Source organism: Echeneis naucrates, chromosome 7, assembly GCF_900963305.1.
Source record: "Echeneis naucrates chromosome 7, fEcheNa1.1, whole genome shotgun sequence".
Classification (NCBI taxonomy): domain Eukaryota; kingdom Metazoa; phylum Chordata; class Actinopteri; order Carangiformes; family Echeneidae; genus Echeneis; species Echeneis naucrates.
In genome coordinates, this window is record NC_042517.1 from 8146650 (window position 1) to 8172549 (window position 25900).

The following is a 25900-nucleotide window of genomic DNA, read 5'->3' on the forward strand; positions in this document are numbered from 1 at the left end:
TCAGAGGGTAGAGTGCATCAGATCAGAGTCGGCCGAGTCCATTTCAGCCAGTCCGTACTATCAGGGCCAAGGATCCAAGAACCCAAATGCACAACTTCACAAGTACGAGTTCACAAGAATACTGTTTATTAGTGTGAGGCAAAAAGGCAGACGAGGGTCAAAAGCCAGGGAAGCAGAAAAGTGAAAGTACTAAAGGGCTGGGCTGAGACGAGGTCCAAGAGGCAGAGATCCAAAAATCATTAGGCGAGACAAAAGCTGGAACACTTGACAGGACGCACAAGAAGAACTGGCAAAGACAGGCACAGAACGCAGAGCTTATCCAGTTGAGGGGAGGGGAAGCCAATAAGGCACAGGGGCAAATGATCAGGTCAGGGTTGTTGTTGTCAGCACACTGGAGAACCTGAGGGCAGGAAGTCAACACACCTAAACATAGGATGCATAGATAGTTGTCATCTGTGTACCAAACCAACAAACCAAAGAAAAGGACATTATGAAGTTGCGTATTAAATTTATTTGAATTTTAAACATTGACTGACAGCCCTAAACAGAAGACATTCCAGATGCTTTCTACTGGCCCTGGGTTTCCTCTTGGATGGACATGTCCTTTAAACTCTGGGAGTCACCATGCTCAGATTCAACTACAAAAGGGAATCATTTCTCTGTTAGTCCAATACAATGAAGAGATTTCTTGAAGCTAGACAATTAGGGCCATTACCTCTCCATTGCCACTTCCGGAAATGTTTCAATGTTATTTGTTTACAAAATAATTTTGCTGTAGTCACCTGAGTTATTGCAGATGGGAGCAGGAAGTCTTTCTTCAGCAGGTCAGTTGTGTGGTTATTTTGTAGTTTAAATGGTCCTCTGGTCGTTCTTACCTCACAGCTACTAATTTGACACAACTACAAGTATACTCAGAGTAATTGTGGCCTTTTCCTCACCTGAGTCTGCCCCTATATTTCTTAGCACTTTATCTAACCATTCATCATTGTGTTCTATTCCTCCCTGGTCTCAGCTCATTTCCTTCAGTCAGTATTTTATTATTTTGGTACCTTCTTAATCGTCACTGCTCATCATCTTTCATTCATCTCTAAGGCTGCTTGTTTTGGGGCTTTTGTGAAATGTCCCTTTTTTTTCATCTTTCTAAAAGCCAACTAAAATGATGTATAGCATATAAAGAACAGCTACTGCAGGGTATTGAATGTTTTCAGTCATTCATCAGTGTTTTTTTAGGGCTCACCACATCCCAGTCTGCTGCAATTTAGATGATTGCTATGTGTTCCTTGGGAAAGGTTGTCAGGGCAAAAGCGACAGAGATGCTTCATTAGACAGAACAAAGAACCTGATGTGCTTTCCAAGTTGGTTGGGATGTAAATGTGACGGATAAAGCAGAGGCTTATATATAATATAATGTTATATTTTATCTTTGTGCATTATGCAAGGTAATGTATACTAATCACAGATCTGGAACGCTGATATACGTTGAGCATGAGAAAATCAGAAAATCTTTCAAGAAGAAGTGCAACAGGTTTTAACTTTAGATCTGATCAGATTGCACTGAAATCTGATGGAGACAGATTCCTCAGCAGTGCTGCGTGCACAAAGAAAATAACAAATTAGTCAGTTTTCTATCACAGGATTGCATTGGTTGAAAATCGTCAAAAGTGAGACATGAACTGCTTTCAATGTAGCTCTGTTATGTAAAGCTGGATTTGCGCATAAATTCACAGCTTTGCAGTAGTACTACAAGTAAGTGTAATGAACAGCAGGTCAGATTTTCTTCTGCAAGGGAAATCAGTATCTCTGATTTAAATGCATGAGGAAACATGATGTGCGTGTGAGACGCGTTATCCATCACATCATCCACATGAGTGGGTGCCACTTGAATTAACCCTAACTACACAAATGCTGTCTATTAAAGGCTGAGTTTGGTTCCTTGTGATAAATTATTCGTTTGGTCTTTAAATCTTTCCCATGAGTGAACTAAAATTGTGTGTTGCAGCTTCACTGGGCTACAATGTATGTCGATTATTAGCTGAATGGAGGTTTGGGGTCTGGTTTAGACACTTCATACACGGAAAATGCATTTCTCTGTCTCTTGCCCTTTATGGTACACAGCATTGCACAATGGAAAGGGTGCTTATCAATAACATACCATTTGTGGTTTAATAACATAATGGGCACAGTTTTTATAAGTGCTTTCTGCCTCTCACTGCTATTCGGGGCTGGCAATGTGTGAAATTATGCCTGCTGCGTCTTTAACGTCTATATGTTTCTGTGCTTGGCTTTACAGGCTGATGCCAAGTCCAATTCGCTAAAGAGAACTTTGCAGTTAAAATACGAAAGTTAACACAAGACAGACAGACGTGCAATTGATATCCTTGCTCCGCAATCAGCCCCATCTCCCGCACCATAGTTTTCATAGTTTACATGGTGAAAGAGTGCAATTATTTAAAAACATTACATCTGTGCACTTCGTTATCTGTGCTTTCAGAATCATGCGATATCATACAATCTGTCTAGAGATGTAGTGCACGTAAGCCTTGTCTGTGTTCAAGTGTGAGTGTCTGTGTTTGTTTATCCGCAAAGGATACATTGCAGTTTTACCTGAGTATACAGTGTGATAAGAGGAAGGAAGACAAACAACTGACAAGTGTGTATGTAATATGTTGATGGCACAGGTGTGGGAAAGTTACTCTGCGTCATACTTTCCCATTAAACAACAATTTATTATTTCATATTTTGTATTATGAAATTATAAACCTAAAATGATCTTTAGATGTACATGTGACAGGATGACGATTAGGAGCCCAGACAAACTTTTTCTAGTGATATTTTATTTTTTAATTTTTTTCTTGTGACACACTTTTCTTCTGCTGAAGTTGGAATTGTAACCAACTAACCTCATCAGCCATTCAGTCTGCCTTAGGAATATAACACTGCTCAGAAGGTGTATAACTTCTTGTATAACAAAGACAACAATGGCTAAAGCTCTTATCACGCTACAACAATCAACAGTTCCCACTTTCAGCATAATGGACATGCAGATAAAATTTACAAAGCCCATTCAAAAATTGATGAAATGGGTTGTTGGGTATTACTTATTCGTACTTTGTTAACATAATTTGGGAAAACCACAGAGTAAACAAACATCAAACTCTCTGTCTTTGTCCTCCTTTACCAGAGCTGATCCAGAATGGCCGCCTGCTGACGCTGCCCCTGGAGGCCAGAGATCTGCACTCCTTACTGCCTGATGAAGACGGGAGGCGTCTGTACGTGGCCATGAAAGATAACCTGCTGTCTACGAGCCTGGATGACATAACACAGAACCCACGCAAGGTTGGAAGTGAAGGACGCACACACAAACATTCACATTCCATGAGACGAGCTACAATATAGACATACAACAGATATATGCATGGAGATAGCCATGAAATACACATGACAGTAAAGCCAGAAAACTGATGTGTCAGTCATGACTAGTGATTTGAGGAAGCGGAAAGTCACATCCCTCTGACTAATATCCCCTCTGATCGTCTATCTTTCCAGAGTCCCTCACCTTTATTCCAGAAATGCACATCCTTCTCTGCTTCCTACCATCATAAACTCTTTTCATCTCCAGAAACACAGGATTTTACTAAGTCGGACCACAAATCATTTTCAGCACATTACTTGCATTCCTACCATTACTACTGTCCATTATCACTGCCGAACAGAATAGCATTTGACGCTGGACAGCTGCTGCTCTGTTAGAGAGAAACGTCTGATATCTGGATAAAGTTATGAATAGAGTTCCTATTTCCTTATTTATTTTGCACAATTTTGTTTTTCTGATTTCTCGGGTGAATTGTGTTGTTTTTATATTGACATTTTAATGACCAGGAGTTTTACATGGCATCAATAAAGTGAAGCTCATTTATATGTTGCTTCAAACACTGAGGCAGGAGGCGTACTGTCAGATCAGCCCTCTTTTAATTTAGCTGATGAAGTTCTTGCGAGTGCATGTCACTCATCTAATCATCATCAGTGTCAACAGTATCAATAGTCATCAAAGCCTGAACCAAGATTTGCAGCAGGCATAAACGCAGATACATGGGAATAAAAATCTGTGCGCAAAATTTAACAAATTTTAATCTCTTAAAATAAAACCCATGGCTGTTAAATAAAGGTTAAAACATTTTTCCCACTGTATCCACTTTCCTGCTGCAGCCTTAACGGACAGCCAGACACAGTCAGACTTACATGAAGATGGTTTGTCAGCCGGTCAAGTTCATTTCAGGGTCAGAACAGGGGCAGTGACGGTGCTGCCTTTTCATAACTAGCTGGATCAAATCAATACTCTCATCAGTCAGACTTACACGCAAGCTATTAGAGAGCTAAACAGGTAAAGAAACGGACAAACAGCCAGTGAAATAGACCAACAGACAGACAGACAGCAGTCAAGCTGGCCAGCCACCCACTCAGCCAGGCAGTCAGCCAACAAAAGGATTGATAGTCATAGTCAACTCGTAACTCAGCTCTGTGCGGGCAGTAAAGTTATATATTTGTACTTACAGTATTTATAGTCTGTTTATGCCGTTCCAGCTTGTGTGCAGTTTTTTCCCTTGTGGTGTTAAAACCTCTCACTGAGCCATTTCTTCACATTTCTTGTTATTTTCTTTGCTACTGACATGCAGAGCTCCTTATCAGTTCTTCTTGAAACTAAGTGATGCCGAATTTTATTATTTCAACATCTCTATCATCACTTTAAAACCTACCACAGAGGTGAAAAACTGAACAGTCAACCAGCTCCCGCAAGCCAGCCCGGCTCATGACAGTGTGCTGAAGAAGACCCTGTTATCATCTGTCACATTTTATTTTGATCGGACCTAAACCCTCAGCACATTCCTTCGAACTGATGCAGCTGGCAACCCACATTACACAAAGGGTCACCAAGGGTTTGAGTTCCTTTTCGTTCCTTTTTGTTGCTGCCATAGCGTTAGAGTTAAGATTGTAAAAAAATGTCTTTCTTTCTTTGATTTTTTGGTAATTCGTTTTTCAGAAACCCACATTTTCTTTTTATGTTGTGTAAACTGGCAGCCAGCATGCTTTTCACAGAGGGGTGTATTTCCATTAACCTGGTGTCCTCACCTGGTGAGAATCCTCTTTTGGTGGTCCATGTTCCTGTCAGTTGGTGCTTGGTGATAAGGGCGAATGAGTTGTTTTATCTAATCTGATCATCTTGGCTCTACAGGAATGACTGCGTTAGGCAGCAATTACTGGCCATCCAGAAATTGTTTCCTGAACGCGCCATCAGTTATGATTAATCACGTTCGGAGAGCTGGTGTCACATTTTTTAGACTGAAGACTAGAATTTCAGGATTTCTGTTAAGACCAACACCCATGCACAGTTCGCATGTCGTTCTTTCACTATTAGTGATCCTTGTTTGTTCAGTTTAAAGTCATGTGAGCTAAACTAAAAATGTGTGCATTTCCTTCAGTAAACTTAGATTCAGTGGTATTTACAGATAACTGAGGACAATCGAATGCCATATCGATTCAATCTCTGATTCACCATTGTGGTCTCTGATGGAATGACTGAGTCAGGAAATATTTTGATTAGTCACGTATCTGCCATCTGATACTCAGCCTCACCTCTTCCCCTCTCTTCGCCTCTCTTGTCTTCCCACATTTCCTTCTCCCTTACATCTCCTGTGAAAGCAGGGTTTCTATTATAGACTGATTAAAGATAATCACATTGTTTTAATTGCATTAGTTCTAATGGGCTATTAGGTTACTTTTGGGGAGTTTACTCCACTACATTTTCTGATTAGATTATGATTTGTATTATTTTGTCATTTATTCTCAATTTTCACTGTCAAATTTAAACAGGCCTGAAACAAGTGGGAGCTGATTCCAAAACACAAAATGTGGACCATATTCATACACTTTAATCCAGACATGTTGAAAATGTGGACACATGAGATTTGGTGATAGTCTGCCTCCAATCTGTTTCAGGCCTTCTCCAAAGCACTGACTCTCTTTTTCATATCAGCCCCTGAGCAAGAGCTCAAGCAACTTCTACTTCACTTGTGACTTTTGACACATTTCATTGCTTGTCTCATTTGCGCATTACAGTATTGTATTGTATTTCAAAAGCGTCATTAATGTAACTCTTTGGCAGTAATGTGAAAAGAGCTCAAGTTGAATGTTAAAGAAAGATCATATAAAGTATATTAAAATGGCCTGTGGGTTGACTGATGTCAGAGAAAAAGACTTGAGTCATGTATGGAGGCTACTGTGTGGGCAAACTGTCTAACCAAAACAAATTATCCAACACTTTTGTGTCCCAGCTGGAGTGCTGCTCTTTTAGAATAATGGGGAAAATATACAATTCTTATTAGGTTTTGGCAACTCAAATAAATGAATTAGAGAGGCATGACTGAAGCAGAAACCTTTTCGGCTGAGTCTGGAGCCATATATGCGATGCGTCCCACTGTTCTTTGTGACCAGGATTAAAAAGGAATATAACCACGGACACCCTAGTACACCTACAGTCACATCAAATAGTTGACTGCGATGGCAAAACTAATAGCACAACTGGAATTATTTTTGTTACGTAGAAGTCTAAATCTTATGAATCACCAGATTGCTTCATACATAAAATCAAAATCAAATGTTGGATTACTTCGTCATTTAGTCACTATCACTGCTGCTCTGACAGCTCGACTCTACATTAGCATTTGGTTTTCATTTTCTCCTCACTGATGCTGCCTCACAGTTTCAAACCTACATGGGACATTAACAAAACATTATAATGTTGTTCTTCTCTTCCTGCCCTTCTCTTTCCAGATTTCAATTTTTTTGTTGTCTGTTGCTGCTCTGCTGCTCATAAAGCAACTGCCAGGGCCAAAAGCCTTTTGGCAGAAATGAAGACTGAACAATAAAAACTGTTTTGAAATTTTCTCCTCTTCATTGTTTTCTTTATCTCCTTCACTTGCTGTCTGCAGCTGTACTGGCCAGCCAGCCCGGACCGTGTCCAAGAATGCCTCATGGCTGGGAAGGATCCAGAGGTGACTCAAGACACACACAAACATAAACACACCAGACCACATTAGCAGAACAATGTGTGCCATAACATCTATAACAAGAAGTTATAAGGTTAATAAGGAAGTGTATGAACATAGACGTTGATCAGTGGTTTACAGGACTGGTCATATCATCTTATTTCATCCTTTCCTCAATGCCTGCTGCAGCTTCAGATTACCACACAGTAGGAGTTCTGCAACAATAAAGAAAGGCAGATTCACGTTAGATTACAATCTATAGCGGAGCTACAGTTGAATGAATCTGATTCATTTTGAAACAATAAACAAACAGAGTAGATGAATATCAAGATTCAGGTTAGCTACACTGACAGAACAACGTGGTCAGGACAAAATGGACAAAATGGACAAACTTTTACAAGCAAGAAGAGAGGGGAAAAAAAAAAGTGATGCTCATCAGGTTGCTCACATGAAATCTCTGGCACCAAGTTATACTTTTACTTATGCAACAGAACCTACTGAGAAACATGCAGGTCATGTTTTCAATCATTCAATGCCACTTACTGCTCTACTAATATTGTAAAGATGGAATGGAAATTCAACCAATTTATACAAACAATAAAACCACAATACCAAAAGTAGACATCCTCATTATATCTCACTTTGTCTTTCTGTGAATGTGTCTCTCTCTTGTTCCAGCTGGAGTGCGCTAACTTCCTGCGAGTTCTGCAGCCCTTTAATCAGACTCACCTGTACGTTTGTGGCACTGGGGCATTCAATCCACGCTGTGCTTTCATAGCTACTGGAGTTTTCCAACGGGTATTACTGCAAGCACATTTAAACACACAAATAATCATTTCATTTCATTACATTTCATTACATTTAGTATAAAGTTTTCCATCCATCACAGTAACTAGGGGAGTCACCAAACCAAAACTTCATGTTCCTTAATACTACCAACATTTACGATAACTTTTAGTAACATATGTAGGTCCACTCATAACACTCCATGGCGGACATGATTCCAGTTCATTGAAAAGAGAATAATCAAGAGATAAAGTAATATGCAAGGTAGATTTGCTGTTAAATGGATATTAGACCAAAGCCTAAACATGTCTTTGTGCAAGTACATTAAATATAGTGTTCTGTGTGATATCTCCAAGCACCTCCAAGTACAGCGCCTCTCCTGCCCACCTCATCACCAAACCACCAAAAGCTCTTCTGCTAACTAGCTTGAAAGCCATTGTCAAGTAATTTGATATACGATCAACTAAATGGAAATAATAAAACAATGAAAGGTTTAAAGGTGACCGCTGTTCCTACCACCCACTGTCCTGTGTGTGTGTGTTCCAACTTGACGCCACAGCCCCCATACACAGGCCTATCAGCGGCTGAAATGTGTAGTGTCTGCCCCTATACACATATATCTACCAGGCATTACCCTGTGCCATCTGCCTGTAATATACACAATGTACCTTTTGTCATTGAGGCTGTGGTTGGGGGCGATTTGACATTTTTATGTTAAATACAATTTAAGTGTAATTCTAGACCCCAAGTGTATCTCCTTCATACAGCATTGAATACTTAGAATTTATGCACAGTGGGTTATCATTTTGTTAGAAATAAGTAATGACCCTAAATTTCCTCAGATATGTCGGTGTGTGTCTGCATTCATCGATGAGAGGTTTAAATCTGTGTGGGATTTTGGGGATGGCTATTCAGCTGTGTGTGTGTGTGTGTGTGTGTGTGTGTGTGTGTGTGTGTGTGTGTGTGTGTGTGTGTGTGTGTGTGTGTGTGTGTGTGTGTGTGTGTGTGTGTGTGTGTGTGTGTGTGTGTGTGTGTGTGTGTGTGTGTGTTTGTCAGCCAATGATTAATCCCATGAAAGGCCATGTGAGATCAGAGCAGAAGTTCAGACGTGGTACTTAGAGTAGCTGGTGGTGCTGACTAGTTTAAGGCTGGACTTCACACATTTCAAAATCCTAACACTTAGCCTAATTACCCTATATTAGCTGCTTACCCTTTGTGTGTGTGTGTGTGTGTGTGTGTGCATGCTCTTTAGTTTGTGCGTGTGTCTGTGTGTGGTTGTGTGTATTTATATATGAAAAGTGCTTTTTGCTTATTTAACAGAAACAGTGGGTAAAAAAAGAATTTCTAAATTAAATCACTGACTTGACTTGAGGTCACGGCCTGTCTGTCTGCCTCCTAATGTCCAGCTGATTTTCTCTCAGTCTGTCCTAATGACCTCTGTTTCTGTTTTTTTTTTTTTTTTTTGGCCAGTCAGAGCATCAGACTCTGTCCTACAGCCAGACAGAGTGTGGGAAAGGGAAATGTCCGTATGATCCGTTTCAGAAAACAGCCTCCACTGTCGTTGGTGAGTGGACCGCCTATTCCCCATCAACTTACTACAGAACAGGAACCACCGCAAGTTTGTGAGGTTTTATGTAGGTGTGAGTGATCACATGCTCTAGTTTCTCCTGAGAAAAGACAGCCTGTGGGCAGGAAAGAATCATCTGAATGTGCAATCAGTCATTCAATCAAACAAACAAACAACTAAATAAGATGTGGGTTTGTGGTTGCAATGCTATAAAACGCCCTCTGTTGAAATATCAGCCCATTCCGGACTTCGTTAGTAAAAATATTGAATTAATGTGTGTTTATTCTGTATATAACATTATATACTTGATTACAAGTATTTATTCAGTTTCTGTTATCAATGAATCATGTTTTGTCTGTATACCTACACAATGTTTGCCAAGAACTTCGTCCTTTAACAAAAAATTCTGCCATTCATGTTATTCTGTGAAGATGGAGAGCTGTACGCTGGGATCACTTCAGACTTTATGAGCAGGGACTCTGCCTTCTTCCGTAGTCTCGGCAGCCGTCATGTCATCCGTACTGAGCAGTATGAGTCCACCTGGCTGCAAGGTAAGTTCAGAAAATGTTCAAATAGAAAAGAAACATTGAACCTTGAGTTACAGTGGAAACCACTGCAGTATTTTCGAGCCGACTGGTTGCCTTTAGAAATCAGCAAATATTGACAATTCAATTTGATATTTTTCCTTCCAGAAAAACAGCAAATGAAATGACCTGTATATGTTAGTAAACATTTGTCTTGATTATTTACTTCAGTGCATGTTCATGGTTACCCATCCTGACTAAACTGTGAGTCATGATGTGTGAAAACTAAAACATGTGGCGCACTGCTTACAGCCCAGTTTTCAGGGATTCATTTGAAGTAAAAATCAATCAAACCAATTATCCCACAGCAACCCTCTTTCTCTTGACATCTTATTTTGTAAACTGAATATCCTGAACTAAGCTGAATATATTTTGTTCCAAAAACAAATTCCTAAAACCATCTCCCACACGCCCGGTTGGTGTTTTTATCAGGTCAGTGTGTTGTTGTCTTGTACTGATAACAAGAAGATAAAGGTTGAAAAGTCAATTCTGCCTCTATGGTCCTTTTGCTCTATCGTTGTTTCTTGTGCCCTCTACATGCATGTTACGTGCCTATCAGCAGCATAGGTTTATGTAACAGTTGATTTATAATTTCTGTCTTTGTCTTTGTGTGTGTGTGTGTATGTGTGCATGCATCTCTCTCTCTCCAGATGCCCAGTTTGTGCGGGTTGCGCCGCTGTCTGAAACTGATAACCCAGAAGACGATAAGGTCTATGTGTTCTTCACTGAGCGTGCTCAGGAGGCAGAGGGAGCTGGTGGGAAGGTGCTCTACTCCAGAGTGGCCCGTGTGTGCAAGGTACACTTTATGTTTGTTAGAAAAAGATAGACTCCTATTTCCTGTATGCATATATATGCTCATATCTGAAACTGTCTCCATGTAGTTTACAAAAATCTTTGCCTGAGCATGTAGAATTACTACGTGCTGCTCAGTGTGTGCGCCTGCACCCACTGAGGTGTGTTACATAAAAAATGGCTATGTTTTTTAAGGGGACTATTTATTTGTTTGTCACTATCACTGTGTCTTCATTGTACCTTATGTTCCACTGCAATAACTTACAAATGTTTTTACTCTATGGTTCTTTATGTGACTATGTATAGACACACATGACACACGTGCTTGTGTGTTTGCATGAATATGTCGTCCAGCTTGTTGGAAGTTGGAAAGTATTTTGAAATCATATCAGTTGTTTATGCTGTCACTTAATTTCAGCATAGATTTTATTACATTAAACTAACAGCATTCAGTGAACTCCAAACAATTCTACAAACACTCTTTTTAAAAGAAAAATTTGCTTTGTGATCATGTAAAAGCATAATAAGGTTCACTCATGAATGTGTTGGAAAATATCATGTCTTGCAGTGTAAAGAGATGTGAGAAATTAGTGAAATAATATAAGGAGTGGACTGTCTTGCTGGCAGTATGTGCTTTTTGAGGTACCATTCAACTTTCGATTCTTTGGTGGCTAGCCTGCCAAGATTTCACATAAAATATATTTAAAAAAATTTAATTTTTTCATATTTCTGAAGTGATGATGGGTGTTGTTTTATTTTTTGTGCAGAATGACATCGGTGGTCAGAGGAGCTTAGTAAATAAATGGAGTACCTTCCAGAAGGCTCGTATGGTGTGTTCAGTCCCAGGACCTGATGGGTTACAGACACACTTCGACCAGCTCCGTGAGTACACACACAAAAATGAAAAGGAAAATATCATACATACAGAGCAAAACAAATCACATCCGAAGAACCCCAACCGCTGGTCAGATCCACAGCTGGAGCACTGCAACTGAAGGCTTCATAAAAGAGGAGCGGATTCCAGAGACTTCATCCGTGCATTTGTTTTCATGAGTGCGAATGCTCAAATATTATGATGTGATGGAGAGCTCACAGGCTGAAGAAACTTTGAAGTGTCAACCATATCCGCAGTGTAGCTAAGTCTGTCTGCATGGTTCCTCTGTTACCACGGTGATCAACAGCCCTGTCGGTCACCTTGGGTTGTCTTCGTGCCTCAGCCTTGGTAACCAAGGCAACTGGTCTCAACATTCAGTTGCTGTGGGTTTATTCATTATTGAGGATTTGCGCCAGTATCCTTCGATTGGATGCGCGCGTGTGTGTGTGTGTGTGCGAGAGAGTGTGTGTGTTTGTTCAGGAGCTGGTTAATGTAGGTGTTACCCTTGGAATAGGATTTCAGCCTCAATTTATCCAACTGTCTGCTGCCTCTGTTTATTAGTCTTAGTATTCAGTCCTGAATGTCGTGTAGAATTTCAAGGCCTAAATTCTCAAGGGTGTCAGCAGCAACCAACACCACAGAAATTACCTTCGCCAAGCCGCCAGTACTAATGAAATGATCACATAGTCTGAAGAAAACACAATTTGTTCCAAGCAAATGAGAGCTTTTAGAAATTCTCAATAAGAGTACAGACTACAGTTACCAAAATTTTATTCAGAAGAGGAGGTTTAAAGATTCTGGCCAAGCAAGAACATTCAAATATGGAGTATTTCTAACTGTCCCACTTCTTGAAAACAATTCATGGTATGTTTCTGATCACACTTCTGGACTGTATTACACAATTTATTGTTGTATTATCATGTTAACATTTTAGCTTCACGGGCAGATTGTGACACTTTAGTGATGCTGACGGTGTCATTTATACAGATGTCAAATGAGATGCACAATTTAAAGTTTGAATGCAGTGAGGTCCCCTGTTTTTGGAGTTTTTAGGTACAGAGATCTAATCCTCACAACATTGGGTTGTGATTTATAAAAAAAAAAAAAAGAAAAAAGAAAGATCAACATTAAAAAAAAAATGAGCTCTGTGTTGTCAAATTGGAAATTACTGCTTCCAAAATAAATATAAATGGCTGCTGCACATATTTTAGCATCCAGCAAATGGTGAAAATATGCCAAACTTATTTTTTCTCCTCCGGGTTGAGCTGTAGCATGAACGCTATATCAGAAGTCGGAAATTTACAAGTTGCTACATGGAATTTTCGGTTCAGAGTTTTCGTGAACGCAGCATCCAAGCCGGCATCTGTTTCATCAAAGTCACTGTTGGAGGTGATAGAAGGTCAAGTTTATGAATCCAGGGAAAGACATCCTGACAACAGACAGAGGACTTAAAATAAGTGGTGCTGGGCGTGGATAGAAGAGAGGGGCAGAGACGACAAGCCTTTGGTTATTTATTTCCTATTTTGTATTTAGAATCAGAATATCATGTTGCCCTGTAACTGTTCACAAATTGTTTTTGTATAAATTGTCTTTCACTGAATTAAATGGTTGCTATTCCCCCAGGAAAAAAATGAGGGCTCTTCTTACTTTAGGAGTAGAGAAGGCAAGCATACAGTAAGAGGCTGCATTACTTCGGATGTACAGTCGGATGTTGATACTGTCTGATCAACACATTTCTACAGACTTTTTGTACTAGTTAATTGGCTTTCCATTGCAGAAATCACAGCACTGCTCTGCTGTGTTGTGCTGTGTTGTAAATCATCCCAGATGGGACTCGAACCCACAATCCCTGGCTTAGAAGGCCAGTGCCTTATCCATTAGGCCACTGGGACACAGGGATACCAGGCACTAGCCATGACAATGAACACCAATGAAGACATGTTGGAACAGGCGATTAAAGCAAGAGTGTTGTGGACTTAGCTGTTTGTCCTCAGATGGTATTTAATGCTAATGCTAACCATGTAGCATTCCTGAAACGTCAAAAATTAGTGCCTGTTGTACTGACATAGTTCTGTGGGGTTTTTGTACCACATCATAGCTTTTCTGCTGCAGGAACTGGACTTAGCTGTGTTTGCCCTCAGATGGCACTTGAGCACAGTCTAAATGCTCAAGCGACTTCTTCAATTGCGACACAGTTTTGAAGGGCTGTGCATACTGAACCGCTAGCTGTTGCTAAAAGGCAGTTAGCAGAGGATGGTTTCAATCCATCGACCTCTGGGTTATGGGCCCAGCACGCTTCCGCTGCGCCACTCTGCTGTAAATCACCCCAGATGGGACTCGAACCCACAATCCCTGGCTTAGGAGGCCAGTGCCTTATCCATTAGGCCACTGGGGCTTATGAGACAACAAATCAAATGAGCAGGAACACAATAAACACATGGTGGAACAGACCAATGCCTTATCCATTAGGCCAACTGTGACACCACAGCGTTTCTTCCAGATTGAAAATATTCCTTCTTCCACTGCAGCAAGTAAAGCTTCAGTGTCGCATTGTTATTCTTGTAATGAAGTCATCTTCGAATCTGATGAACAGTAGATAGTGAACAACTAGCTGCTGTTAAAAGGCTGTTTGTAGAGGGTGGTTTCAATCCATCAACATCTAGGTTATGGGCCCAGCACGCTTCCATGGCGCCACTCCTCTGTAAATCACAGCTTCAACGTGTTATTGTTATTCAGACCAAAACCCATAAATCGACATTGGTGGCAAACCACGAACTGAGCTCATAGCTCAACAAAGCTTTCATCTCTCAAAACTGAACTTGGTACATGGCCTTGGGACCCCTTTTCTGAGGATGCCCAAGACAACTCTGACTGCCAGGTTGTGCTATAATTGGCACTGAAGCTGCCAAACAAGAAATTGGCTGATAACTCAGCACATTTAGTTGCTTACCATAACACTTCCTGATAGTGTATGTCATATACCTGACATTGTAACACTCCTTTGCCATAGCAACTCTAGCCTGCTCAGCTGCTTAGCCCCCACATTGTTGCATGCAGCTATCTCAAATTTAATATATTTTTTTTATCCAGTGGATCTTTTTCAGAGACATTAATGCAAACACACACATACACACAACAGTTGAGCTTTAACACATGTGCCCGAGCTTCAGGCTGTATGTGTATACAAGATGGTTCTGACTTGTCATGAGCATAAACATTTCAAGCCAGTATGCCTGTGGCCACATTTTACAAATCTGATAAGGGTGCATACAAATCTGTTTGTAGAATCACTTCAGCAGAACACACAGACACAGTCAAAACCACAAATCCATATACAGTAGATTAACACATCAGGTTAAGAATGCCATCAGAGTTGTGTTTATGCCATGGTCAGCCACACAGAAACACTACAAATCCTATCAAACCTTGATGGTCTGCGGGTCCCCTATAGAAAGAAAGCCATGAATACCATCTAGCTGTGTGTCTGTGAGACTTCCACATGGTTTAACATTTGCTAAATATTTTATGGTGCTCAGTTAGAGAAAGCATGGAGGAAATAAATCACCTACATTCTGATGAAACATCATGTTTGCACTCAGGTTTACAGATTACAAGTTTACACTAGCATAAGCTGAGCTAGCTAAAGTGTGGAGCCGCGACTCTCACTCACTAATTCTCACCTCCATTTTTTGCCGTCATCCTGAATCTATGAAAAGAAGTAGTATCATAAAAGGAGACAGAGGAGGAACTAGACATGGATCTTGGTTCTTGTAGGGCCCCTTTAACTGAAGGTATTTTTGACCTATAAACATGTCTGTAGCAGAATTGCATTGGTGTATTGTATAATGACAATATTTCTTGAGGGATTCTTTATTACTTCAGTAATTTTTTAAGCAAATACTTTTGTACGTTTATTTTAGTAATATTTTGTCGAAGCTACTTTTACCTGTATTGGACTAATATTTGACAAGGAGTATCTGTACTTTTACTCAAGTAGTGAAGTTGTGTACTCTGTCCACCTCTGGTGTTAGGTGAAGTTTTTCAACGCCCTTACAGTTGTTTTCAACAGGGCATCTGTTCTGTGAGGCCACAGGGACTGACTCATGAGGCACCACTGCTTTGATGTTGTTTTTCAGGCCTCGATGTATTTACATTCATAAGACTAACTGTCAACGTGTCTGGCTCCCAACGCAGATCCCACTTGTTGTGTGAAATTATGCGTCAAGCCTCATTGGACCATAATTAACTCAAAACTAAACAATTCTTTCAGGCTCGTGTTTACTGTTTTCTCTGTCAAGAAGACAGCCATTCTTCCTGCGTCTCATACAAGCTAGAACAACTCAGATTCTCCTTTGGTGAAAATTTCAATTCACATGGAGGATTCTCTGCTGTTGACTGCTATTTTCCTTGTTGTGGTTGTTTTGGAGGAATGAGGTTTTAGAGCTGGGGACAGACAACCCTGTGTGGCTGAAATCATTATTGTAACACTTGAGACAGGGTGTTTCCAAGCATTTTGTCATCTATTTTTGTCTGTATGTGTATGATTACATTTCCCAGACATAAGGCAGCGCCCATCCTTGTTACTACAGAATTCAGAACTCAGAAAGGAGTGCTTATGTTTGGAGGGTGTCTGAAAAGGTTAATTGTTTAAGGGCAAATTGGGTAACTGCTGGGAGGAAAGATGTGGACAATCATGTCTTCTCAAGAAAGATATGTTGGAAAATCATGAAAAGAAGCACATGGAGGGGTATAATGGAGAAAATGATGGCTAAGCAGTGGATATGAGACACTTCGAATGCAAATAAATCCAAAAATAAGTTTAGGTTTTATAAAAATAAATTAAATACTCTGTTTTAAAGTATAGAAGAATTAGAAATAAGATATTTTCATGTGTTGAAATCATTTCACATGCTGTCAGTATAGTGACTGATTTTTATCTATCACATTTTTTCTGTGCTAATTCAGTGGCCTGCCATAATGTCTTCTCAATTAACAAACATATGTATGTTTTTGTTTTTTACAAAAAGACAGAAGAGAGAGGCTTCAACTCTTAAAATTACACCAACGTGGATTATTTGCTATCCAAAGTAATGTTTTTTTTATTATAATTCATATGGTATCGCTCGTACACTCCAACTACTGGCTCTACAACCATGATAGCTGGAGATTAATTTCAGGAACAGCAGATGTGATATTTCAGGGAAGTTGATGTTTCATTGGCAACATTTGTTATCAAAAGCAACTTTACTCCAAACTCAAACTTTTCTTGCATTGGCTTCAGTGGATTATTGTGAGAAACTAAAAAATTCAATGAGGTTGCATTATTTTCCGTCCATGTGTGAACTGAGGATAGGACTGTGTGACTGAGCCACCATACCCTGCCAGATCCATCTGACAAATGCATTTCCATTATTTACTGCTGAATTACTTCATCAACAAAAACACTTTCTGTTTTAAGTATGTATGCAAACATGTTATGTGATACTGAAGAAAAATTAATCATGTTTTGACACTTCTATTCAGCCCTTCTAATCCATCATTGCTTGTGTGACAAAACTTGAATGGAAGCCCAGTTTATCAGGAGAAGCAGAGGAGAATGCTCGACGGGGAGAGGAGGGAGAAGGGGCGCTGCTGTCCAGAGGAGGAATGCGCCCCAAAAAAAGTGGGAGAGAAAAAAGATTAAATTGGACAAGAAAGAGTATGTTAAAGGTTATGGCACCAGGTGTGGACCACTCAAGAGAAGAAAGGGAGAAAGGGGATAGAAGACCAGCACACTAACAGTGAGGAGGAGAATAGATCCTGTTATCAAATTGTTGTAATTGTTATCACATGGTGAAGGGCACGGTGGAGGAGAAAGGGGAATGAAAAGCTTTTTCAGGGAGGACTGGATAGAACTTTTACTTCAGATTAGGAAAAGAAAATAGTTCGAAATTGGGGATGAAGTGGATGATGACGAAGAGTTGGGAGCAGAGGAGCTCTGGTCAGAAGAAAGATGTTATTCAGGAGGGGAGGAAACAAAGATTGAGAAAGTATTACAGATGTGGCTTGTGGTTGTTTAAGACCACTGAAGTGGTAACTGCATTAGCGTAGGCAGGACTTTCCTATTGTGCAAATATATCCCATCCAACAGTAGTTTTATGTTTGCCTTGACCTAATTTAAAATAAACCTGATCATCAACAGTGTTATGTTACAATGTCGCAATAGATTGAGAGAAGAGAAAAACTGATATTTCTGAACAAAACACAGTAAAGACAAAAACCATTGATTAATGGATGGACACAGGGAGGAAAGGAATACGAGAATTTGGGTTAATAGGTAAATACAGAGATGACTGTAATGTTGAGGATTAATGCGTGCTTGTGTGTAAGTGTATGGGGCTGGGGGTTTGGGGGGGGGGGGTGGTAACAAGCAGCCATGGAGAGAGTACAGCTTCCTGAAAAAAGGGCAAAGGACTCTACAGATATATAAGGTAAAGCTGACTGTGAGGTTTTTAAAGGCTCTAGTGTACTGAATGTAACTTATTGGTTTGGCCAAATGCCTTCTTAATGCTAGCTAGAATCCCACACTTAAAGCTATTAAGTTATTAGTTATGTTACAAATACAGATGGTATTTTCTATCTGTATAGGATATAGGATGTAGTTTTGAATGAAAGTGTCCTTATAAAATTAAATATTGTTGAGAAAAAACGTTCAGAAATCAATTACACAAATTATTTTGTTTTCACTACCAAGTGCCCGAACAGTTAATTTATTGCCCCCATAGCTTTGGCTGGACATAAGGGATAAAACTGAGGAAAACTAGGGGATAGCTAGATAAACTAGATCGTGTAGCAAGAGAAATAGGGCCAACAGCCGAAGGGGTGAAAGGACCAGACAGGATGGAGGCAGGGCTATTATTGGTAAACTATGGTGGCTAAGAGAGGGAGTGTGGACAGAAAGGTGACGAGGAGGAAGAGGAAGATTTTGGCATTGAGGCATGCTGTGAGGGAAGGAGGGAACAGTGGAAAAATGAGAATGTTAGGGGAGTCTGCCTGGGGGCTATGACCAGACAATTAAGAGGAAGGGCAGGAGGGGGAGGAGGGGGAGGAGGGGGAGGAGGGGTGAGATAGGGGTCTGAGGCTGCAGGTCTGCGGGCGAGACAAGCCTATCTCCCCTCAGGGGGGAAACAGCCTCTTTGTGTTTGGAGAAGAAGACACAAGAGCAATCCTCCAGAGAAAATAGGCCAGACAGACAGATGGACAGTGAGATGGAAGGAAGGAGAGATAATGGAAGGGAAGGATGGAGATTGGGAGGGACAGCAAAAGTGAGACACAAAGAGAGTGAGAGTGAGAGACGCTGAGAGGGATCCTGGGAAATCTGGGTGGATTTAAGCAGAAAGTGACAAGACATGAGCACCTGAAGAAAGGATAAGAGTGAAAAAAAGAGAGAAGAGACAAAGAAAAGCAGCTCAATAGGAGGCAGAGGGCCTATTGTCTGACAGTGAAAGAGAAAGAAGGTATGGTTACAAAGAAAATTAAAAAAACACGTGATGTTTCCTCTAACTGTGAAATTATTATTCACATATTTTAAAATGTGAAGTCAGAAATCCTTCCTGCTCAAATATTCACCGTTACTTGCCTGGTCAGATCATTTTGCTGACAGAAGCAGACTGACGTTGTTTCTTTCACCCAGTGATTGTGATGAATGTATGTGTATTTTACGTCCCCTCCCCTCTCAAAGAATCCTGACATCAAAGACATTAAAGTTTAATGAATCAAATAGTTGTTGTTGTAGAAGCAAGGTAGAGCAGCACTGAATCGGTCATGATTTAAACTTTTCACCGCGCAGTAAGAGTGATTCTTTGGCAGCCTGAACCTTAAATAACTGAGCAGAAAAATGTTCTGGCTGCGTCTATGACTAACTATGTTTTCATGTGGAGCTATAGTCACTGTGAGATGCTGAGAAGAAAGAGAGGCTGACTGCCTTTGAAACAGACAGCAGGGACTCAGAGTTTTTCACAACAGAGATTACTAAAGTTTGCTGTAAATTACTTCTTCACTATCGAACTGCCTTGTGACCCGGAAACGGTAGCGGTAGAAGATGAATATTGAACTGAGTATATTTACTTCTAACTATGTGGCCTCCTTTCCACCACTGTGTCAATGCATAACAAAACGAGATTTCTCAGCTGCTATAAATATATTATTATTTGGTTTTTGGGGTATTTTTAGCTAGCAGGGTTGTTCTGGTTGTAGCAGTGGCAGTCTACTGGGGTTCCCCTTGGTTCACACAGAAATATGTCAACAACTACTTGATAGATTACCATGAAATTTTATGTAGATGATTTTCTCAAAAGGATAATTCCCACCAAATTCAGTTATGATATTTTACCAGATAATGCATTGTTTTGTGAGAATATTGGTACAGGCACTGCTGTAGACTTCTGGACCTTTCCTGTCCTGGTTTAAGATAAAAGCTGAGAAATGTTTAATTTGTTGTTGATGCTATAAAGCATTATATGTAACTGACACACCTATCAAAGAGTTCAATCTAATTTAGCTCAGTTTTTATCTACATTTTGGAACCAGCTCTTACTTGGTCTAATGCATTTCTGTGTTTTACATTCATTTAAAAGGTAACCGTTGTCATCTTGCTTGTGACCGTGTCAGTGCTTAGTCCAGTTTACTTTAATAAGTGTCTAAACTACCTACCACATCTTGGCCTGTTTCCTTCTTCTTCACCTCTGCACATAAAAGATTTATTTACCATTCCTCAGCTCAAACGTGTGTCCTGCAGAGAAACACCATCAACACTTTGGTGTAAATATGTCGAACTATGGCTCCGACCACCTCTACAGATCTTGTTTGGACGAGTAGAGGTTGGTTGCATATTTGGCTGCATTTACAAATGGGTTTTATCTGTTTCTTTGTTTTATCTAATCACAATCCAATCACCCTGTGAGCATGTTCCCACAAGGTTTAGCGAGAGCCTCGCTTTCATCTGTACTGAAATGGCTTCCACCAGGGTGGTTGCATGGCTATAAAACTCTGCCCAGCAGGTTTAGCTATAAATCCTCCAATTCCCTCATTTAACTCTGGCTCATCTCTCCCTTAAAAAGACTACGAGGTACTTTGGATGAAAGTATTCACCAAACTGCATATATATCATCCAGAGTAATAAAACAGAACCTACATAAAAAAAACCCACTTAAGACAAGTAGAAGCGTAGACAAAAAAGAAAACAGAGACATGATAAAAGCTGTGATTAATGAAAGGAGTCAAACACAGTAGGGTTCTCTCTGGAAGATGTTAGCTAGAAAACGATAAGAGAAATGGAAAGGAGTGAAAAAGTGTGGGGATGATATACAGATGGAGCAATAGAGGACAGTGATAACTGCACAAACAGCACATCAGTATTGCAACTCAAAATTAGGAAGATTGATACAAATTAAGCACAAAAGAAAAATGTAATAATGAAGGAGTAAATGTGTTAAATAAGGGATGAAAGGAGAATGAACACACTACAGGCTGCTGACTTAGAGTCCTCTCTTCTGTGTGTCAGTATAAATGTCCTGTAATACAATGTTCATGCAGTTTTGGTGTGTGTGTTGGGCACATACATGTGGCCATATTATGCTTTCATTTTTCCTAGTTTGGTGTCTGTCACTATGTGGCCTTGAATGTATTAAACTTGCACTGCGAGGCTGTGGTTCCTTGGAGGCCACCTGAAGCAGCAGGAACGGCAGGAATGTAGGAACAGCGATTCGCTTCGCCGTCTCTGTCACCACAGCAACATCTCTGCCGCGGTGTGGGAGAAGAGAGGATGAATAAAATAAAGATGATGAGAGTGGCAAAGAAAATGAAAGGAAACAAAGTGGAGTAAAAGTAGAGACCTTTCCTTAAACATCCTTTTTTCAACCTTTAAAGCTGCAATGGTTGCCAGACTCTGTCTTTGTATCTCAGCATCAATCTGAGTACTTTTCAGTTAAAACCTTTTGATGGAGTTTCAAAGACTTTTAAAGTTATTTGCCAACCCTACCCAGGCAGCCAAGTCAAGTCATGTATTTATAGTTTATCCCAGCATGCCACACAGGAAACAAAGGCTTCTGTTCTCTACTGTGGTGATGGGATGATAAATACATTCCCAAACTCTTATTCAGTACAAAAGTGCAAAACATCTTCTGAAAATATTATGATTCAGAGAAACAGGAACCTAAGGTTGAGCTGTGACAGCAGGCAACTGAATTACGCTACCAGCCAAGAGGAGAAATATGAAGACAAAAATGTTGAAAATGTGATCAACTCTGGTGGCCATGAGTAAAAGGTATACCAGCTCCAACAGGTGTCTATAATCTTCCCTGTATGACCATGTCTGATTTAAACATTTTTCTGTCAGTATTGGGTTGTTTTTTACTAATTGATGGATTTTGTCAAGCTTGCTGGTGCTATTTGGTGTCAATCAACAGCACTGCATAAGCATTGTTATTCATACTTTTTTTTTGAGACTTTTTAGTGTGTGTTCACTGAGTTGCCATCTGTTGGTTTGTTTGTTTGTCTATTTTCTGTCAGTCTGCTCATTGATGGTTTAATTTATTTGAGACATGCTTTGTTGCCACTGTAATTTAAATAGATTTTTAATTGATGAGCCTGAGGAGAGAAGCCACAGTGAAAGTGCATGTAGTTGTTTTCCAATATTAATATCTCATATCTCAGATATTGAAGTTCAAACATAACAAGATTACACATTCTCACAGAGGTGTTACACTCTAGTACCAATAGTGGTCAAGACACCGCTGGATACCTTAAATTAAACCTTTTGACTGATATGCTTTTTATCTATATGAAAAGCATTTTTACTGGAAGTGTGCTTCAAGTGTGCTTCAATTTAACAAATAAAGCTTTTATTGCTGTCATTTATCAAAACTCCAATTCAAACTTCAGAATTTGTCAAGAGGTCAAATGATTGAGCCCATTTAAAAACCCACCAAAGGTTTCTTAATGAGTTGCTGGGTTGTAAAGACAAACCTGATGGAAAGAGGTGAAAGCAATCACTTCTCCTGATTGCTCTGTGTGACAGCCCACAGGCAGGACGACACCAGATGTATCAAATGTGATCCACAGAGTTTGAAATAAAGAACGAGGGCTGAGCCGTGGTGTTGGTGTGTGTGACAGCAGGTGTTGTTCTGTGGCAGACTCAGCGCTCTGCTCTCCCACTGTGGTTGGTTATTAATGGCTACAGGTTCATTACAATCAGCCAGTCAGCCATGCTGCCAGCATGCCCAACTTTATTAGTCACACAGTCAGCCTGATAGATAGACACACACATCCACTCAAAGGCATGCAACATCATGAATACCAAATACAACCCCCCCCCCCAACCCCAAAACACACTAACATACACACATTCATGAATGCCGCACGCACACATAAACACATGCAGTCAACATAAATCTGTTCAACAACAAATTTAACACTTCCCCACTGATTTTGCAACTTGTAATTTCTACTGTGGTTTAACTTGTTCTTCATGTCTTTTTCATTCATTCTTCCACAATCTCTCCATCCAGAGGACATTTTTATCCTCCAGGGGAAAGACAAGAAGAACCCTCTCATCTATGGCCTGTTTACCACTTCAAGGTACGTCCCTCTTTAAAACAGAAAACATGGGAATGAAGTGGAGTTTGAAATCTGTGCACCCTTGGGTAAATGCTGAAAATGTCAGTAGGGAGGTGGGTGGGAAGGCTTGAATGGTAGTGCATTTTCCCAGGGTGGAAGGAACTTGTTTCAATTGCTCATAAAGAAAACAGCACAGGGTCCTTGGTATTTATCACCAACGTAAGGTATGAAAGAGCAGAATAAAACAGGCAGCCGTAAACAGCTGAGCTGCTTGACGTACAATATGAGTGTGAATGTAATTTTGTGTTCTTTCTGATAGATATGTCTTGGGAATAAATTTGTGACCAACTGAAACCAAACAATACCGATCTTAGCAGTTCACAGTGGCAGCCAATAAGCACTGGAGCTGCTAAATGAAACCCTTATGGGGAATTAAACAGATAAACACCATGTAATGTCAGATAGAAATTTAATTTCTGATGACAGTGGTGGTGTTTTTCTTTTCTAGAGGGGAAAAATAAGCGTTTGCCAAAAATAGCTTTTTTGAAGTTCATATGAAGTTAATTTGTGTTGATGAAATTCAAAAAGTAACTTTTTCTTTGAATGCTGAACAAGTTAGCCAACGTGCTGTTATCCCGCTCAAATCTGTATCATAGTGATGCAACTTGTGTCACATGATGGGAGGGCCTCAGGCCACAGTGTGACACATAGATGATGGTGTCATATATTGTGAGATCCACCCAATGGCAAGGCTTTATCTGTCACTGTGGCCTGTGATTTAAACACATTCAGTCATCGACAGTAATCTGGCAGTGACATGGCCAGTTTCATGTGTGCGTGTATCTGGTGTGTGCATGGTAGAAGTGTTCCACACACAAAGACTGTCCAAAGTCTTTGAGCTAGCTCAAATCCCTGACATTTCTTTTTGAGTAGACATCAAACAAAAATTGCAAATAGACAGAGATCAAAACACAACAATGAAATATTGTGCAACTCTCAATTTGATTAAAATCCCTGACAACTGCAGAAAATATGAAGCATTACAGGAATGGACTTAATTCGAGTCCATAGACAATATGCTTTGCGTTAGTCGCAAAATTGGAATTTGCTGGCATGCAAGTTAAAGATTTTCAATAAGAGAGGAGAAGAGAAAAACATTTTTTTTTCTCAATCTGGGACAGACTAGTGATACAAATGCACAATAAAAAGGCAGACAGATGAGTAGAGCAAGGCTGACTTTCAAAAAGAGGGGCCCATATTAAGACTGACGTGAAAGGCAGGTGAACAGATGGGGAACACATGCAAAAAAAAAAAAATAAAATAAATAAAATAAAATACAGACACTGATGGAGAGTGGGGGAAAAAAAGTGAAGAAAAGCCAGAGCAAATGAGTGAGTAAGACACTAAAAAAAGCCAGCAGTTTGTCATTTTCTCCAAACTTGCTGACGACACAGCACCACATACCCAGAGACGAGCCCAGTTTTAGAGGTGAACGCCAGAGCTCGACAGTAGCAGCTAAAGTATGACAGCATTTGGCATGGCAGAACAGGGAGTTGGTCTGCTTTTGGGGTTTTGGAAAGTGTCTGGAATCTCAGCAGGGACGGGTCAGAAATTCATAGCATCACCCAGGGTGGGGTCCCAACCACAGAACTGTAGAGTGCTGAAAGTTCATTCCCTCTGAATGGAAACTTCTCTCTTTGGTACAGTCATGATTTCTAACGCAGAGATTTTTGTCTCCTGTGATGAACTCAAATGTCAATCTGTTTTCTGCTTTAATTATTTTTCTTTTGATTTGATAGTTTTTTACCTCAGTCACCACGGGACAATTAAGTGTCTAAATATTGTTTTACACATTTCCACACTGCTTGTGAGCATTTCATTTTGTTGTTAATTGGGCAGTGTTGAAATTGTGCATGATTTGATAAATGTTTGGAAAATGGCAGGGAATCTTGCATCTTTACTACAACGTTATCAAAAAAAGGAGACTTGGGAGAGTACCAAAAGACTGTTCCGAGGTGATTGCTTCCACCTTGAAGTAGCATCATTTAACTCGCCTAAAGTAGCTCCCCTATGTGCCATTTGAACCATTTTCTTAACATGAAACCGGATTTAAGAAAAATGCTTGGAGCATTTATGTCAATATTGGATATTATTTTCATCAGAAATATTGGCTTATTGACACCCTTGTAATCCTTACCCACAAATACATGATATGGGAGGAAAGTTCAGAGACTGAAGTGAACGTTTTCTCTCTCTTAAGATGCCAACTGTCATTTTTTTCTGGGGGTAAATAGAGAAGAACTTGCTACCAGATGAAGCTCAGACCAAACAAAACCACACTGATTCATGCTCACAGTAAAGGCTTTCTATCTGCTCTGTTTCTAGCAGCTCGACTCAACAAGCTGCTGGAGTCTTTAACTCTGACACACATTGAATAAAATCTTAACAAGAAAACCAAGATCTTAACTACTGTGGATGGGATGTGTTGCGGTGGGGACTGAAGTGCTAAAAGCAGCATATTCATCCAAGCTGGATGTTGGGTTGGATCAGATTCAGCACATTGGTGTGTTCATGCTGAAAAGCCACAATGTTTCACAGCTCTTAGTACAGCACACCACTTTTGCATTTAACTTGATGCTTAAAGACAAAGTCACCAATG

The 25900-nt window shown here is 40.1% G+C and overlaps 1 protein-coding gene and 2 non-coding genes across 5 annotated transcripts in view; 1 reads left to right on the top strand and 2 right to left on the bottom strand.

Moving 5' to 3' along the window:
* sema3h (sema domain, immunoglobulin domain (Ig), short basic domain, secreted, (semaphorin) 3H) overlaps nucleotides 1–25900 on the top strand; it is a 55307-nt gene that overhangs the window by 18605 nt on the left and 10802 nt on the right. For all 3 annotated transcript variants that reach the window (XM_029506381.1, XM_029506383.1, XM_029506382.1), the window contains exons 2-9: nucleotides 3182–3336; nucleotides 6987–7049; nucleotides 7722–7841; nucleotides 9300–9393; nucleotides 9828–9947; nucleotides 10631–10776; nucleotides 11540–11654; nucleotides 23193–23262. In XM_029506381.1, the coding sequence (XP_029362241.1) occupies nucleotides 3182–3336; nucleotides 6987–7049; nucleotides 7722–7841; nucleotides 9300–9393; nucleotides 9828–9947; nucleotides 10631–10776; nucleotides 11540–11654; nucleotides 23193–23262 (883 nt within the window). The remainder of the gene's footprint in view (nucleotides 1–3181; nucleotides 3337–6986; nucleotides 7050–7721; nucleotides 7842–9299; nucleotides 9394–9827; nucleotides 9948–10630; nucleotides 10777–11539; nucleotides 11655–23192; nucleotides 23263–25900) is intronic.
* Nucleotides 13466–13538, bottom strand: trnar-ucu (transfer RNA arginine (anticodon UCU)). Its single transcript has one exon. It is a non-coding gene; the product is annotated as a tRNA-Arg (tRNA).
* On the bottom strand, nucleotides 13969–14041 carry trnar-ccu (transfer RNA arginine (anticodon CCU)). Its single transcript has one exon. It is a non-coding gene; the product is annotated as a tRNA-Arg (tRNA).